The sequence below is a fragment of the Aulonocara sp. 'chitande type north' Nkhata Bay genome, linkage group LG4 (assembly GCF_057382095.1).
Source record: "Aulonocara sp. 'chitande type north' Nkhata Bay isolate Kocher_YH1m ecotype deep benthic linkage group LG4, A_spYH_male_GT1.1, whole genome shotgun sequence".
In the NCBI taxonomy this organism is placed as follows: Eukaryota; Metazoa; Chordata; class Actinopteri; order Cichliformes; family Cichlidae; genus Aulonocara; species Aulonocara sp. 'chitande type north' Nkhata Bay.
The window spans coordinates 36,358,529-36,377,171 of NC_141347.1; the positions used below are offsets into that span (position 1 = coordinate 36,358,529).

Below are 18,643 nucleotides of genomic sequence, written 5' to 3' on the forward strand. Positions count from 1 at the left end.
AGACGCCTTAACGCCCACTCACATCCTGGGCCATCTGACCTCAGGAATTCGCATGATAAGGTGGGGCCAGGTTTCACAATGAACACACCCGAAACTCTGGCTGATTGGGACCCACACCCAGTTTCACACCTTGGCTCAGGTGATTAGAGGATCATCAGGGGGTCCTTTTGTCCCTCTGTGGGGGGAAACTCCCACTAGGTTTATATCTGGGACTCTCCACCATTTGACCTTAGAACTGAAGAAGCTTCTCAGATGAGAGGTGAAACGTCTTCAAGCAACTTAAAGAAGTCCAGACGCTTTTCTTTCCAAGCTCCTTAGACTATCTTTGTAGGTAGTTTGTGTGTGTGTGTGTGACTTTAAGAACGCCCATTTAGGATAGCCGCACGTTTTGAGTGCTTCCTTTACATGTGTGTGTTCCTTCTTTTTTCCTTCAGGCTTAGAGGGAACATGTTCTGCCCGGTGGTGTAGGGTCCTAATTACTCCAAGTTCCTTAGAACTGAAGAAGCTTCTCGGATGAGAGGTGAAACGTCTTCAAGCAACTTAAAGAAGTCCAGACGCTTTTCTTTGCAAGCACCTTTGATTATGATTATTAAGTTTATTCTTACTAAGAATGACAGTGATGGCAATGTTCTGGTTTGCAAAGAAAGGGTGGAGTCTCTGCTCATGTTTTTTTTGTTTCCTGGTTTATTGGTGTCACATTGTTGTCATTTTTCTATCTCAATAAAACTCCTGTGTTTCAGGTGTCTCAACCTGAGCTTGTGCAAGCTCTTCACTTGCTCTGGATTCAAGTCTTTAATAACCTGCTTATTTACAAAAAAGTGTCATAAGATCTATTTTGACCTCTTTGTTTATGACCTTCAGGTCCATTCCTGGCACTACAAACATGAACCTGCACTTCAGCGTGCCTGTAAACATGTTCCCTCTTCTTCTTGTTATCACTTACTGGCAGATCGAGCTTGCTATTTGCTTTCAGAAATAAAATGTTCACATAATGTTACCATTACAGTATTTCATGAGAACCGTTTTTTAAAATCCCCCCACCCACCCCAAAACACACACATTTTCAGGGTAGATGTTCAGACTTGAATCACGAAGAATCATGAAGTCACAGAGCAGGGTTTTTTTTCCAAAACAAGTTAAATCAGCTGTTTAATCAAAGGGCTTCTGATGGTTTGTATTTATAAGGAGGAGGAAAATCACAGGTGTCTCAGTTCCATCCAGTATTCCAGTAATCCACACCAGCAAGCACAATGCCACCACCCTGGATCAGCTGAACTGTATTGATATTATCAGTAACACCTAAAAAGATTACAGTATAAATGAGGAAAAAACTGTGTTTGAACCCACATTATGAACCATTACACTGTTAAGGCTAATTAGTAAGATGTAGCTATGCCAAATCTGCTTGAGATTAGCAGAACAGAGGTAATATGAACACAATATATGTTACGCACACCAGTACTGAAAACTAAAGGCATCACAATTTGCAGAGGCAAATCATGCGGCGAGAGAGAGAGAAGTGGACCCAAGAGCTGGCACTGGTTACCCCGAGTGAGTGTATTTACAAGTGAGGGGTTACAAACAGAAGCAGGGGTGGCATGAACAGAAACTAAGGAAAACCTAAACTGGGAAAACTGAGAAACATGAAACTAAACCTGAAAAGCGAGGAGACTGAGGGTTGAGGTAACACAGGGCATGACAAACAGATGCTCGGACAAAGAGCAGAGATAAACACACACAAAAGGGGTGTCCAAATTCATAGGCTGCATCCTCCTGAGCTCCCGTCCTTCGGGGTCTACATGGGCAGGGGTCCTCAGAAGGTCGGATAGACCGGAAGTAAACGGCTGTGAAATTGGACGGTCGAGCCTTCAGATTTGCGTCACCGCTGTGTCGGTGGAGTTTAATAAACTCGTCCGTCTGCTCCTTGCTGTCTAAAATATAAAAGTACACTGACATATATTCTCGACGTTCTCACACTTCTGTTTAATCAGTTTTCTGTTTGACGTTTATTCAGCTGTGTGAAAATCCCGGAGGAACCCACCCGAGGGATTAATAAAGTTTTATTTTATCTAATCTAATCTAATAACTTTGATCTCAGCCACACTGATTTACTCACGAACAAACAAAGCAAGCCAAAACAATAAAAACACAAACCAGCACAAACGTTCGTCATAAATTTTGTTTGATTCCGTTAATGTGTGTGTGTGTGTGTGTGTGTGGGGGGGGGGGGGGGGGGGGGCTGTTGACCTCTAGAAATTTTTGTTGATATCTTTAAAGTGAAAGCGGCACAAACAAAAAAATTTGCAGCATAAACCAGCACAAGTGTTTGATACCACTTTTGTTGGATTTGAAGAAGGCGGGGGGCCAACTTCACTCACATCTCTAGTGTGACCCTCGAGCTCCCGGTCAGCTGTCGAGCTGGTGGGTAACAGACGTCTCTGAAAACGTCAGAGCACTTTTGCAAATATGTGATGTCTTGATAAACAGAGCAGATATTTGAAGTTTGCACAGCTACTTTCTCACCTGAAAATATGTTAAAAGTTTATTTTGTGACCCAGAAAGATTAATAAGAGTAATATTAAAACTTAGTAGCTGCCGCCATTGTTGGAAACTGGAATCGGCTGGGCCGCGCTATGAATTCTGGGATATGGTGGACCATGAAGGACACACCCGACCCATCCTTCAAATCCGGGGAAAAGGAGGACGCATTTGTCGGCCGCATTCGGAGGAGTCAATGAATTTGGACAGCCTTCGGCGCGTCGCTGTGACGTAATCGGCCCACAAATGCGGCCTCAGGAGGATGCAGCCCATGAATTTGGACCCCCCCCCCCCCCCCCCCCCCCCCCAAATATACACACACAAGGTAACAAGGAAATGGCACACAGGAGGGAGACACAGCTAAACCTAATTAGACCAATCACTTATTATTTATATAGTATAACCATAGAAAATATAAATAATCTCTATTGTCTTTGTGACTCAAAGGTGTCTTCTTCATTTCCTTCTGAGAAAATCAGTTTTGTTCTCGTCTGCATAAGGGAAGTAACTGCACTCCTACTGAGCATGTGCAGAGTATTTAATATTGCCCTCAGTCTCCCCATGCCACCTCTACAAAATAAAGAAAACTGGAGCTATCACTGAGAAATAGAAGACTACACTTTCACGTTATATAACTGGCAGTGAACTCAGTTCATTTGTTCATTCGGGGAAACCTGGTGCAGTCTGACCGGTTTATTCCTGGGCAGGCTCATTGTTGGCACTTCCTATTGTGTCAGTCCCGCTGTCACTGCAGATAAATATGAAATGAATCTGTTTCCTTCACAGAACAGATGTGTTGTGTATCTTCATCTTGTGTATCTAGCTCATTCATTCACAAAAACCTGATTCAAATCATATGAAATAAGTGGATTTATCATACTGATGAGAGAAACAACCTGTCTTTGGATGGATGGGTGGAACAGAATCTTTTAACGAACACCAAAATGTTTGCTGTTTTTGTTACATTTTGTGTTTGACATAAAGAAAATAAATAAAGAAACTGATGTTGCTGGGTGATAAAAGTATATCTTTTGTAGAAACTGCAATCTGAGATATGAGACTGCACATTGGTCTCAGGGAGAATTCGATGGCAGTCAGTAGGAAGACTTTAAACATGAAGAAGAGGAAGCAGCTAAAATAAGAGATGGAGAGCTCTGGGTGGTAAGAAAAAGTTACCAGATAGCTGGGAAAGCACTGAGGGAAACATCCAAGAAGGTGTTTGGTGTACTGAAGAAGACTTGGTGTTGGAATGAGGAAGTACAGGAAAGCATTCAGATGAAGAGAGAAGAAGTGGGATAGTCAGGGAGCTGAAGGACATAGACAGGACTGCTGGAAAGGATTAATAAAAAGGTTCAACATTGCTGCCTGAAAGCTGAAATGGTGAGCTGCAGTGAGGTGTTGGGTGTGTCGTCAGACAGGTGTCTGAGAGAGGTGTGCTTAATGCAGACAGAGAGGAGGAGGAGAGAGGAAGGTTATTTATGCCTCAGCAGGTCTGGATGTTTGGATCTTACAGTGATGGCTTTCTACAAAGTGATGTGTTTGGCTGCTGGGCTGATGCTCCTGACCCAAGGTAAGAGCTCTCTGCACACACCTGCATCAGGTACGACTCAGAGGGCCAAAACACTCAGGAGCACAGCGCTCCACTGTAAAGTGGCACTGCAGGAAATCCTGGAATTTAAAAATTCACTTTTCGAAGCAGGAGGGAATATCACACTGGGTGGACGAAGGGAAAATAATCAAATTAAGAAAGGCACTGGAAAAATGGAAAAGTGGAATAAAATCTCCCAAAGTCACATAACTGGCAATAACTGCACATCGAAATAAAAACTTTCCCCTCTTAATACCTGAAATTCCTTTTTATGTTCCTTTCAGTTTCTTTTTGGTTACTTCACCATATTTTCTAATATGGGTGGTATTCGTCAACACTTAGGACTTAGAACAGGTATTACAGTGTAAATATGTGGCTCACAGTCCTTTGTAGATTGTACATTCCAACACATTCATCCCAGCACGCAACATACCGACGGCTGTGACAATTCATCCGTATGTTATGCGTTGGGAGGTACGGAGCCCCGCAGGGGACATGGGAGAAAAAAAATTAAGACAGACTTTTGCGAGATCTCACAAAAGTTTTGCGAGAGCTCGCAAAACTAACTCGGGATCTCGTGAAACTTTTTCAAGATCTCGCAAAAGTTGAATTCCAACAATGGCGGCAGCTACTTAGTTGTAATATTACTCTTTCTGGGTCACAAAATACACTTTTAAGATATTTTGAAGCATAATTGTAGTTGTGTAAACGTCAGATATCAGCTCGGTTTACAAGACATCACATATTTGCAAAAGTGCTCCGACGTTTTCGGAGATCTGACACCCACCATCTCGAAGCTGACGGGAGGTCGATACCTACTACAGCCGCGAGGAACACCGCTCTCCCGGCACATCGTGCCTCGACCTCTGGGTCGGCTTCGAGTTGGCGGCCTCCGAAGAATGCAGCTAAAATTTTTGCGAGATCCCGAGTTTGTTGTTAATTTTTTTTTTCTCCCATGTCCCTTGTGGGGATCCGTAAGGAGGCATGAGAGCGGGTTGGAATGAATCTATAGATGGGTTTTACGTGTGGCATGAAAATCAACCTAACAAAGCATTATGTACTTTTGATCATGAATCACTTTGGAAAACACTTTGTGATAGGGTTCAGGTTGTGGTTAAGGTTGGGGCTGGAATGGACGCTAGAGCCTCTTCCCTAAGCATGTCTTCTATTCGATTCAATTGAGAAACCAGAGTGTTTCATGAGGATGTGGAAAGGTACCTTTTGCACTGCTATGAGACGCCTAACGGCGTGACAAATATGTTGTGAGTTGGATATTCAAAAGTTATTTTTGTTGGTGATAACAAAATCAGAATTTTCTTTATATGTCATCAAATCATCAAAATCTTAAACCTTAGCCCTGCGGTGTAACTAAGATCACCTGGTCCAGCCCTAACTATATGCTGTAGCAAAAAGGAAAGTTTGAAGCCTAATCTTGAAAGTAGAGATAGTGTCTGTCTCCTGAATCCAAACTGGAAGCTGGTTCCACAGAAGAGGGGCCTGAACACTGAAGGCTCTGCCTCCCATTCTACTTTTAAATACTCTAGGAACAACAAGTAGGCCTGCAGAGCGAGAGCGAAGTGCTCTAATAGGGTGATATGGTACTACAAGGTCATTAAGATAAGATGGGGCCTGATTATTTAAGACCTTGTATGTGAGGAGCAGGATTTTTTTTACAGTTCATTACAGTCGTCCAGCCTGGAAGTAATAAATGCATGAACTAGTTTTTCAGCGTCACTCTGAGACAGGATATTTCTAATGCTTCTCTTGCACATGAATGAAGGAAGTCACTTTATTTGGTACAATTATGTAGGCTTCAGTAAACATAACTTTAAAATACCATAGCAAGAATGTGAAGACATGTTCATGTTCATGGGGAAGTTAAGGTTCTCATGACTTATGGATAAATATTACTAATGCATTAGTATCATTACTAATATTTATCCACTCATGGGTCACATGAGAATAATTACTACAGCTGAGGTGATGTTGGACACCTACCTTTGGAAAACTATATTTTGATTGCGTGCATCTGTTTGTGTCGTGTTTGAATGTGAACCTTTAACTGAAGTCAGTGTTGTGTTTCTTTAAATTTCTGTGTCATACTCTCCTCTGACCCTGAGATGGATGAATGAACATAACACTGTCAGCCTCTGCAGTAATGTAGTAGTGGTATTAGTAGAACAACATCCACTGTGTGCACAGGCTGTAAACATTTTTATTTCTGCTCTAACGTTTTAATATGGGAGTCTGTGGGGACTGACTCTCTGCTGGAGCCTCTGCTGGATGCTTTCAGCTAACCACAGCCAGTCAATTTTACCACTATTGTTTTCTGTGTTTCAGAGTCTGAGTCACAGCTGGATGGTAAGAAAAAGCTTCTTTGTGTAATGATTTAGTTTTATGTTTAATAAATCTTTAGTTTCATATGAATATTAGTTTGTGAGTGAACTGTAGACTCCAGGATCACTGTGTCCTCACTCAGCAGTTTGTAGTGCTGAGAGTTTACAGCTCCTACAGTAATGCTCACTCTGTGTTTTAATGTCGGTCTTCAGTTTGTGGTAAGGCGTCTCTGAACACCAGGATTGTAGGAGGACAGGTGGCCCCTGTTGGCAGCTGGCCCTGGCAGGTCAGTCTGCAAACATCTGGGTCCCACTTCTGTGGAGGATCCCTCATTAACAGTCAGTGGGTGCTGACTGCTGCTCACTGCTTTCAAACGTGAGTGATGAGGCTGAAGCTGCACTCTAAACAAGATTTAGTGGAATAAAGACATTATGAAAACTCCCCATCAGGGGACCAGGGGTGTAACACGATAAATAGCTAACAGGGCAGAAAGTCAAAGATGTCATTTCATTTTAACAATCACAATAACTGTGCATCGTTTCGTTTCCTGATCTCAGCATTACTGCAAGCGGTCTGACTGTGAATCTGGGCCGTCAGAGTCTACAGGGATCTAACCCCAATGCAGTGTCTCGAACAGTAACACAGATCATCAAACATCCAAACTACAACTCTGGTACCAACGACAACGACGTCTGCCTGCTGAGGCTCTCCTCACCGGTGACCTTCAACAACTACATTTCTCCCGTCTGCCTGGCAGCTTCAGACAGCATCTTCTACAGCGGTGTTAACAGCTGGGTCACCGGCTGGGGCAACATTGGAGAAGGAGGTGGGTCATAAAAACACCAGATTGGTTTTAGAGTAAAGTTGATTATAATGCAGGGAATAAGAGTGCTGTCTCAGAAATATTTAGAGCAATATAATTCTTCTTCTGTGAGCTAAAGAGATTCTGATGACTGCAAACACATTATTTTTAAAATGTTTCATTTTTAAATTTGAATTGTGCCTTCAATAGAAAATAATGCCTAGAACAAACCGTCTGATGCCATCTGTATCTCAACGTCTTGGTATCTTTTCAGGCATCTTGTTGCCATAAATTCTTTGGCCTCTCGTTCAGAGAGGTAATCTTGTATTCTCTGGTTCCAGATGTTCTTCAGCTGTAAGAAGGCTTTTGCTTTGTCTGTTCTCCCAACTTTTAATGACACTCCCAATGTAAGGGAAGGAATCCATGTCTGTGTTACTACTTCTGAGACAGCTATATTTATTTCCATGATCTTGATTTTCTCTTTGCAGATGTTAAGTCTTACTTATGCAGAAACAGCTGCAAGCTTGCTTGTCTTATCTTTTTATTGCCAGGTAGCACTGCCCATCACTTTTCAAGTTTTTCCTGCTTACTGAATACATTTTATATTCAAATGTAAGCAACTTAGAAATGATATGCAGCAAGTCATTGTGTGGTGAGTTGTGTACCAGTCTTCAACAAAAGTCTTCCAACTCTGCCAGGCTCCACTTTGCCTTGTCGCATTTCTCCTTGTTTACAATGTCTTCATGAAACATTTCTCCATGTTGGTCATTGACATTTTTATGTTCATGCATCTATAAATTGTCCTGGCTGGCAAGGCAGGCTATGTGGAGGTGAGGTGAGGACCCGTGCAGGCAGAGGTTGTGATGAGAACGAGCTTTATTTACAAGAAGTGCAGGATTCAACAGGAGCGGAGATAGTAAACACAGGGAACTCAGAAAACTCTAAACCGGGAAACTGATGAAACCAAACTGAAACTTGAATCCAGGGAGAAATCAGAGCTGACGAAACGAGGACGCAAAGACATATGACACATACCTTCAAAGTAAAACAGGAAGTTTGTTTGTGTGTGTGTGTGTGTGTGTGTGTGTGTGTGTGTGTGTGTGTGTGTGTGTGTGTGTGTGTGTGTGTGCGCGCGTGCGTGCGTGCATGCGTGTGCGTGCATGCGTGTGCGTGCGTGTGTGTGTGTGTGCAAGTTACAATTTTTTTTGTTAAGGTCTGTTTACAGATACAAAGCAAAAACTGGACGTGCCCTCGCTTGTGTGTGGGTTTCAACAAGTATGAATTTAGCCCCGATTTTTCTTCCCTTCAGCTGATTGGTCAATGTGATGTCAATCACAAATTTAACAGTGTTTTATACCACCGGCTTGCTCCTGAACAAAGTCAATCCGATACATGTTTCTGTAGTGTTAATGTTATGAAATGGCTGTGGCAGTCAGGATGTAGGACCCAAAATGTTGCAGTTGCAGAAAAAAAACCCTCTATAAACAATAAACTTGCAAAAACAAACCCAAACCAGGAACTAATACTAAACACAAAGATACTGGAGACAAGAGACTAGGGACAAGGACCACGGAGGGAAAGAAACGGAGGGAGATCAGGGGCGGTTACCCCTGTACTGGCAGACCGGGGTGGTAGTTCCAATTTTTAGCAAGGGGGACCGGAGGGTGTGTTCCAACTACAGGGGGATCACACTCCTCAGCCTCCCTGGGGAAAGTTTATGCCAGGGTGCTGGAACCTCGGATACAGGAAGAGCAATGCGGTTTTCGTCCTGGTCACGGAACACTGGACCAGCTCTTTATCCTCTCAAGGATACTCGAGGGTGCATAGGTGTTTGCCCAACCAGTCTACATGTGTTTTGTGGACTTGGAGAAGGCATTCGACCGTGGCCCTCAGGGTGTCCTGTGGGGGCTGCTGCGGGAGTATAGGATGTCTGGTCCATTGCTACGGGTCATTCAATCCCTATACAACCGTTGCAAGAGCTTGGTTCGCATAGCCGGCAATAAGTTGGACTCGTTCCCAGTGGGTGATGGGCTCCGCCAGGGCTGCCCTTTGTCACCGATTCTGTTCATAACTTTTATGGATAGAATTTCTAGGTGCAGCCAAGTGGCGAAGGGCTTTCGCTTCGGTGGCCTCAGAATCTCAACTATGCTTTCCGCAGATATGTGGTTCTGTTGGCTTCAATGGGTAACGGCCTCCAGCTCGCGCTGGAATGGTTTGCAGCTGAGTGTGAAGCAGCGGAATTGAGGATCAGCACCTCCAAATCTGAGGCCATGGTTCTTATCCGGAAAAGGGTGAAGTGCCCACGCCGGGTCAGAGATGAGTTCCTGCCTCAAGTGGAGGAGTTTGAGTATCTCGGGGTCTCGCTGCATCAGTCCCTCGTGGTGAAGAACGAGCTGAGCTTAAAAGCAAAACTCTCAATTTACCGGTCGATCTACGTCCCTACTCTCACCTATGGTCACGACCGAAAGAATGAGAGAGCGGATACAAGCGTTGGAAAGAGCTTCCTCCGAAGGCTGGCTGGCCTCTCCCTTAGAGATAGGGTGAGAAGTTCGGCCATCTGGGAGGGGCTCAGAGTAGAGCCGCTGCTGCTCCACATCGAAAGGAGCCAGCTGAGGTGGTTCGGGAATCTGACAAGGATGCCTCCTGGGCTCCTTATGGGGAGGTGTACCGGGCATGTGCCACCGGGAGGAGGCCCCAGGGCAGACGCACAACACGCTTGAGAGATTATATCTCTCGGCTGGCCTGGGAACGCCTTGGTGTTCCCCCAGAAAAGCTAGAGGAGGTGGCTGGGGAGAGGGAGGTCTGGGCTTCTCTGCTTAGGTATAAAGCGGAAGAAGATGGATGGATGGCTTTTAAAACATGAGGTTATTATAAAATGAGGTTGATACATGAGGAATCGTGGCTACAAGATCATTCTGGTACCAAACTTATGCTGACCACCTATATGTTCCACAAGCAGATAGGACAATAAATGTTGAACATTTTGAGCAGATTTTTGTTTGATTTTTTTGTCCGTCTCAGTGTCCCTTCCTTCTCCACAAAACCTGATGGAGGTGGAGGTTCCTGTTGTGGGAAACAGGCAGTGTAACTGTGACTATGGAGTGGGATCAATCACTGACAACATGATCTGTGCCGGGTTAAGTGCAGGAGGAAAGGACTCCTGTCAGGTGATTGTTGTTACCTGTGTTTGGCACATTTTCACCTTCTACAGTTTCTTCTCCTCAGCTAACAGTAAATGTTTCTGCTCTCAAAGGGGGATTCAGGAGGTCCAATGGTGATCAAGCAGAGCGGTCGCTGGATTCAGGCGGGAGTCGTCAGTTTTGGGGAAGGTTGCGCCAGGCCGACTCTTCCAGGAGTCTACGCCAGAGTATCCCAGTACCAGACCTGGATCAGGAGCCAGATCTCCTCCAACCAGCCGGGCTTCATGACGTTCACGTTCACTGGGACCGACAGTGACCTCAGTGTCTCCTGCACAGGACTGACACCAGTGCCAACCACCACCACCCCTCCAACCACCACCACACCTTCAACCACCACTACCACACCTGCAACCACAATCCCCACCACAACAACCACAGTCCCTGCAACAACCACCAACAGAGCCGCCATCATTACAACAACCACGCGACCTTCGACCACTCCCCATTGTGAGTGTCCATCATGAAAGCACTTTATTAAAAAATGGTTTGGTCTAACCTACCTGACCTCAAGCTGATGGGTTCATGCGGTCCAAGTTTTTAAAATTTCTTTGTGTCTTCCTCTGTTTATTTTTTCAGCACTGGTCTGTGGACAAGCTCCAAGGAATTCTCGCAACATGGGGGGACCCTCAGTGGTGGCTGGTTCGTGGCCGTGGATGGCGAGCCTACAGAAGAATGGAAGTCACGTGTGTGATGGGTCTCTGGTGGCCTTGGACTCAGTGTTGAGCAACGCCAACTGCTTCTCAAGGTCAGTTGAAGTTTGGACAGACAATGATACAGTTCATCCTCTGGGGACTGAGTAAATGACATGACTTTCCCTCCACCACAGTCGTGTTCACGTCCAGTTGACATTGATGACACTGTGCATCAGTCAAATGCTGATTAGTTGACAAGTGGGCCAGAACCGGAAGAGACAAAGAGACAGTTGAGTTCACAAAAAGAGGCACAAGAAAATCATTAAAGATTTGAAAAAAATGCAGCATAAAGGGTACAGACAGCGGCTGCAGTGGATACTATTCATTGTTTTAAACCTTCAGTTTCACTTCAGCTCTTTGTAGTCTAGAATTCTTCTCCATAGCTGGCTGACAGACCAACAACAGCACAAGCAAAAGTTGTACCACGGACCAGTTGTACCACATATTTACATTTTATGTTGAAACATATTTTCCCTATTTGACAGCGAAGATCTAAGAGGCAGAGCCAATACCAAGATGATTAGCTCAGGTGGAATTTAAAAAATCTGTCTACCGTCCAAAATGGTAGTGCTGGCTCTGATAATCACTATTAAAAACCTTTACTGGGACAAGACTGGCAGGAATCAAATCACCATCAAGCTCCAACATGATAAAGGGGGGTCCTGTTGTCCCTCTCTGGGGGGGACACTTGAATCTGGGACTTTCCACCATTTGACCTTAGAACTGAAGAAGCTTCTCGGATGAGAGATCTTCAAGCAACTTAAAGAAGTCCAGACACGTTTCTTTCCAAGCTCCTTAGACTACGATGACCTGGATGACTGAGAACCTTCACAGACAACATGAAGAAAAGTTTAGTTTGCAGCTGTTCAACACTGTTTGGATTACAACATGAAAAATCTAAAGTAAAGGTACAGAATTAAATTAAAAGCATAAACATGCAGATGAACAACCACCAATGGTGGTCAAAAAACATGGTGGAGATCTTTTTGAGACTGAACACTCTCTCTTTCCACTGAGTCAAAATTTTGTAAACAAACTTTATTCCACTGTGGATTAATCCACCAGTGAAAACTGTGCCCAAAAGACTGAAAATGTAACCATCCCTTTAAGGAAATGAGCGAGTCTTTAAAAATGAAAACTGAACACAGTCCCAGCAGATCAGATGATCTCAGTGCCAGCCCACATCACCTGATGGTGCCACACTTCCACACTTTCCACACATGTAGCTGATCAGTCCAACACATGGTTAGCATTTAAGCTGATTCTGTGTTAAAACTAGTCCATGGGTACATTGTCATTTACAGTGCAACCTGATGTGCAGCTCTATAAAGATAAAGCAAGGCTCAGATTGTTTTTTTCATCAGCAACATTTTCTGTGACGTGTTTTGTACTTTTTTCAAATTAAATCAAAGAGAAAAACTTCACCATTAACTGATTAGCTCTCTGGGTCTTCTAGTTAAATATATACCTCTTTAATTAGAACCAGGCCTGAATGTCACCAGGTTCAAATCTGTAAAACTTGGGTCCCATGAAGTTGAGTGTAAAGGTGTAGATTTTGTTTGAAGCTGATGAAGTTTATGTTTGTGTGCTTCGTTCCTCCCACAGCTCCCCTGTAGCGTCCGAGTGGACTGTCGTGTTGGGGCGTCTGAAGCTAAATGGATCCAACCCCTTTGAGGTGACGCTGAATGTGACAAAGATCACTCTGAGCAACACGACCGGGACCAACATAGCCATCCTCCGTCTATCTGCCCAGCCCACCCTGACCGACTACATCCAGCCCATCTGCTTGGACAACGGGAGAACCTTCGCCGAGGGCTTGGCGTGCTGGGCGGCCGGTTGGAGTCCTGGAAGAGGAGGAGGTGAGTCAGCAACATGAAGGCTGACAGAGTTCTGCCCAGACTCTGCACCAGTCCATCTCTCAGATTACACATGTGGACCACTGCACTTACAGTTTCTTTAGTCAAACATCAGGATTTTCTTATCTTTCATGATGTTAGCTGAGGAAGTTATGCAGCAGTTTCAGACCTCGGTGGTAAACTGTGGGAACTCATCATCGAGTGAGAGCATCTGTACAGACGTGTTTGCACTGCAGCAGGTAAATGACTGGATTCTTCTTCTTATAACACTGTCTGCTGACATGTTGTTTATTCTGGACCGTGGATTTAGCTGCTCATCAGAGCCACGTGATGAATTTGGATAGTTTCATCATTTTCAATTTCCACAGGGCTTACAATGCTTGGAATCTTTATAAACATGTAAGAATTTCCAGCTTTGAAATCTCAGTCTTCATTATGGGCCAATTAGATTTAAGGCTAATTTAATTTAGTGCCATCCACCTCCTCCAGCTTATCCGGGGGAACACCAAGGCGTTCCCAGGCCAGCCGAGAGATATAATCTCTCCAGCGTGTCCTGGGTCTGCCCTGGGGCCTCCTCCCGGTGGGACATGCCTGGAACACCTCACCCAGGAGGCGCCCAGGAGGCATCCTTGTCAGATGCCCGAACCACCTCAGCTGGCTCCTTTCGATGTGGAGCAGCAGCGGCTCTACTCTGAGCCCCTCCCAGATGGCCGAACTTCTCACCCTATCTCTAAGGGAGAGGCCAGCCAGCCTTCGGAGGAAGCTCTTTCCAACGCTTGTATCCGCGATCTCGTTCTTTCGGTCACTACCCACAGCTCGTGGCCATAGGTGAGGGTAGGGACGTAGATCAACCGGTAAATTGAGAGCTTCGCTTTTACACTCAGCTCCCTCTTCACCACGACGGACCGGTGCAGCGTCCGCATTACTGCAGCCGCAGCACCAATCCGTCTGTCAAGAACTCTCCGTCTCTCCAAACTTCTCCCACACCCGAGTTTTTGCTTCAGCCACTTCCCGAGCCGCAATTTAGTGCCTTTGTATGTTTGTTTTAAGCCTAAATTTCTTATTAGAGTGAATGTATTCTGATTATTATTGTTGTTGTTGTTACAACTGTCTAAAATGTTTTTAACACCTAGTTGAATCTGGTCGTTTAGTTATAGGTAGTTAATATAATCTTGGTCCAAGGTTTTCACTGGGCAGGGATAGCTCAGTAGGTAGAGTGGTGGCCCCATGATCGGAAGGTTGGGGGTTCAACTCCACTGAACGGCTACCCTGAGGTACCCCTGAGCAAGGTACCGTCCCTACACGCTGCTCCCCGGGCGCTGCATTGGTGGCTGCCCACTGCTTCACTGGGTGAATGGGTTAAATGCAGAGGAACTATTTCCCTATGGGGACTAACACATACACATTACATTACACACATTCTAGTAAACAGAGTGTCTCAAACTCTGAAACACTAACTTTCCTGTCTGTTTGTTCAGGGTGATTCTGGCGGGCCGCTGATGTGTAAGCAGGGCGGCTCTTGGTTCCAGGCGGTCGTGTTAACAGCTCCAAGCTCCTCTGCCGGGAGAAGACGAAGCTCAGTCATGACCTTCACCAGACTGAGGACCTTTGACTCCTTCCTGTCTGAGACGGTCAAGTCACTCTTGTCTCCAGCCTTGAATATCACCAGTGCCAACTCCGCCAACCCCACCAATGTCTCCGTCACTACCACTACCAGCAGTACCTACACCACCACAATGGTTACCACTACTACTGACTCGAAAAGCGTGTTCAACAGCAGCGAGGGTCGTCCTGCTCACTCCTTCATCTTTGTCTTCTTCCATCTCCTCAGCTTCGCCTTTTGTCTCCAACTCTGCCTTTAGGGAACCCAAACTTGATTCACATGATGTGATGGACACAGATGAATGTGAACAAGCTTCGATGTTGAGACTTTACAGGTTTAGAGCTTTGCCTGTCAATCTTTGATCTGATTCTGCCTTGATTGGATTTCTACAGAGAGCTCAGTAATGATATTCTGGATAATCAAAACAGGCATTCATACATGAAATACTCCTGGATGAATCTTCAGCGCAAACATCATGACCCTCCGACAGAGAGGTCGACTTCAAATCCCAGAGGGCAGTACAGTGCCATCATCCAATCCAATCATTGGAGGGGGTTCTACTGATTACAATGAAAGTATTTTTTTTTAATATGCAAATGATTTATGTGCACTATGAGACATTCGTTGTGATGACTTCAGGCTCACGCTGTGCAGCCTGGAGAGTTGAGTTGAGTTCCTTCCACTGAGGAAGTTTTATTTACACAACCTCTGTAATCCCGATTTAGTTAATGAGCATAACACAGTGAGCTGAACAGATCAAATGACATGAAGGAATTACATTTGTCTATATTTAGTGGGGCCTTGTCCTTACACTGACCTCATTATGAGAAACTATAGACATTTAAGAAAAAGCAGATTAATGAAATGTGTTTCTGTACCTCTGAGGGACGACTACCTGGAGCCCAAGATTCAGGCTGGACTGGAAGAAATCCTCTAAATCTTGCACTGAACATAAAAATGTAGCCCAGCAGTTTAAACTTCATGTTTTTCTGAAACTGAACAGATCAGTAGGATATTTATCAGGTTTAGAGAAATATATTTGTGGATTTTTTCGAACACAGAGACAATGACCATCCCTACCTCATGTCCTGGGCCAATGTTAAGCACTTAATGCTCACAGAACCGAACTGTCTTTAAGGGCAGCACACATACTGACCTCTCTCTGGTATTGGATCTGTTATGGTGGCAGTAAAGTGAGTGATTATTGGAGAATGGTTGCAAGCTCTTTCACTGATTCTGCTGAAGTTCTACTCTGTTATGGTGGCAGTAAAGTGAGTGATTATTGGAGAATGGTTGCAAGCTCTTTCACTGATTCTGCTGAAGTTCTACTTTATAATGTTATTTTTTTATTCTGGTGTAAATATCACTGAGATTAAAAAATGTCCTTTTCATGACTGACATGGGCAATGAAGCAACAAGGGTTTTATTTTAAAAAATGAACACCAGTTATCAGCGTCACATCTGCTAAAGCAGACAGCATGCAGCGACAAGGATGAGTACCCAAATAAGAGAAAGTAACTGATTTAATTGAAGGCGTGCCGTTTATTAAGACAGATCCACAAGAAAGGGAAAAAACATAAGTCTCAAACTAAACAGAGGAATGCCTAAACACAAAATAATAACCAGACCACTACAAAAACCTTGGAAAACATACACAATATATACATATATATATACACCAAGGGTAACGATGGAATCTGGTAAAGAGAAAAACAGAATACACTAACACAGCACACAGAACTATTACAATAAAACAGGAAACCACAGACTCACAAACAGAGGGAGCATGAGATGTAACTGGAAAACGAATAAATAAACATGGAGACAGAATTTAACCTACATAAGGGACATGACACACTCAGAAGGAACAGAACCATGACTAACAGTAAATCAAAGGATGTTAATAATCAAAAACATAACACTTGGTCACCAGACCCAGGGCCATGACCATCGGGTTACGGCTGTCTTTGGACAATGAACATAAAACATAAACACACAATAAAAAGTTTCACACAAATATCCAGATAACATGAAAAAAGATCAAAGCCTAGATTTATCCCATATTTGGGAAATTCTAACTGATCTTCGGAAAGCCTTGGAAAGCTGTTGAGACAGTATACAGCTGAGCATTATTTATTGTAAATAAATACAACTCAAACACACACAGGCCCAACATCAGCAGCTGACTGCAGGGCATGAAAAAGAGTCAAATTACACTTCGTTACGATCACGAGGTTTAATTTTCTGTCAGTTTTAGTATTTTATTTGATTACTATGTAAACAACGATGTGGGAGAAAGTTAATAAATGTTGGGAAAAACTAAAAAGCCAACACCGTCTTTGTCCTGTGGGAAATAACACAAACTGAATCGTGTGCAGTGTGAAAAGACAGCTTTCAGCGCCCCCTACTGGTGGATTTGTGCACATGCAGTGTTAGGCTTCTTTAATGAGAGAGATTCTGTTAAACTCTTACTCTACAAGGTTGGATGCATCAGTGATGAGCAGCTGGAGGAGAACGGAGCACTTGTGGATAATTCTGTGGAGCTGGGTGGTGCGGCCACAGACCATTTGTTAATTTTACAACATCAGAGGAATTTGACTTTGTCTGTGTTTTAATGTTACACCTGCCTGTTTTACACACCTGAGAGAATTCAGCCTGAAGTTTTAGACTGAGGGTGAAGTATCAGAGGTTATCTGTGACAGAAGGAGAGCAGCAAGAGGGAAGGTTTGAAGATGGCAGTGAGACCTGTTGTGAAGCACTGGAGTTGTGGAGGTCAAGCTAAAGTTAAGATGTTCACTGGCAGTGAGTGGGATGGAAATTCCTCCATCAGTGGGACAATTGAGAATCAAACAGGCTGGGATGGATTGATCATGTGTAGAGGAGGGAGGGTGGTTAACTTGACAAAAGATGATAAAGATGGAGCTGCCAGGCAGGAGGACAAGAGGAAGACCTCAGAGGTGATGCGGAGGTCGGCCACTCAGGACCAAAATGTTGCTGTTTTTGTGCTTTCTATCAGCTTTTGCGATTTCTGAGCCACATGGACACCAGAACAAGCAGTGTTCAAGTATACAAATAGTAAACACTCCTAAATTACAATCATGATACAAAACCTAACCAGGAACTGCTGCCTTCTGAGTAGGAGGATGTAGGTAACACCATGCTGCAGATGAGCTGCATACAGGGCTGGACTGGGACAAAAAAATCGGCCCGGGCATTTTGACTAGAGACCGGCCGCCATTATAGGAAAAACCATAAAATGAAAACAAACGCTGTTGTGACAGTGACATACAATGTTTTCGTGGTATATATGCATCAATCTATCAATCGTTTGTTGTAAGATTCAGATAATTATTTAATAAAAGCTGAAAATTTTAAATGAGAATAACAAAGAAACTGAAAACGGAGATTTTTTTAAAACTCCTTTTTTGCGTTTACGTGTGGACGAGGAATACAGAGTTGGTCACGCAGCGTCAAAGGTATGTGCCTTTATTCACGACACGCTGTGGCCGCGTTATTGTTTACATGAGATGAATTGCAGAATGGCAGATAGAGACAAAATACTGTTAATCTGACTGTCTGCAGGTTTTACACGCAGTTACTGTCCCTCCATTTAGAAAGGCAGAGGCGTCACGGTGTGATTATTTTACTGTATGTGTAATAATATTCAACGTTGCTATCAATGCATTTTTCAAAAAATGCCTCTCTGTGCAAAGTGGGTCCAAAAACACCCATATGGAAAAGATATATATAAATCTTATAAAGTTTTTATCTGTCTTGTATGAAACTTGTATGAAAAGAATACAAGAGTGAAACCACATATAAGATCCCTTGAAAAATTATACAATGAAACTTGTATGTTTTGGATACTTACTAAAAAAAATATATGAAAGTAATGAGAAAGTGGCCACTTTCACGAGTAAATCATATAAGTTTTTACTATTTCTTTTCCATATGGGCATGAACAGCTGTGGGATCCTGTTTGTCCGTGGTTTAAACAGCCCAGCGCTGCTCTCGACGCAGGGAAAAC

General features: G+C 43.8%; 1 protein-coding gene across 6 annotated transcripts; it reads left to right on the top strand.

The window, feature by feature from the left end:
- Positions 1–4,005: 4,005 nt before the first annotated feature.
- LOC147333216 (polyserase-2-like) lies at positions 4,006–15,829 on the top strand. Of its 6 annotated transcripts, none has more exons than XM_086290244.1 (11): positions 4,006–4,108; positions 6,467–6,487; positions 6,676–6,838; positions 7,021–7,289; positions 10,287–10,432; positions 10,519–10,849; positions 11,045–11,210; positions 12,763–13,016; positions 13,155–13,252; positions 14,492–14,673; positions 14,755–15,829. In XM_086290244.1, the coding sequence occupies exons 1-11, from the start codon at positions 4,054–4,056 to the stop codon at positions 14,873–14,875; spliced, it is 1,806 nt and encodes a 601-aa protein (XP_086146370.1). In that variant the 5' UTR covers positions 4,006–4,053; the 3' UTR covers positions 14,876–15,829. The 6 variants fall into 6 exon arrangements, with proteins under 6 accessions (XP_086146370.1, XP_086146371.1, XP_086146372.1 ...); XM_086290245.1 differs by having other exon boundaries at positions 10,519–10,813; XM_086290246.1 differs by having other exon boundaries at positions 10,519–10,787; positions 11,037–11,210; positions 14,492–14,669; positions 14,742–15,829.
- The last annotated feature ends 2,814 nt before the right edge of the window (positions 15,830–18,643 follow it).

What these genes read in the sequence shown, in the direction of transcription:
- LOC147333216 (XM_086290240.1), top strand. Translation starts at nt 4,054, where the DNA reads ATGGCTTTCTACAAAGTGATGTGTTTGGCTGCTGGGCTGATGCTCCTG. An exon ending in GCTGATGCTCCTGACCCAAG is followed by an intron (nt 4,109 to 6,466) that starts GTAAGAGCTCTC and finishes TCTGTGTTTCAG; the next exon opens with AGTCTGAGTCACAGCTGGAT. An exon ending in GCTGCTCACTGCTTTCAAAC is followed by an intron (nt 6,839 to 7,020) that starts GTGAGTGATGAG and finishes TCCTGATCTCAG; the next exon opens with CATTACTGCAAGCGGTCTGA.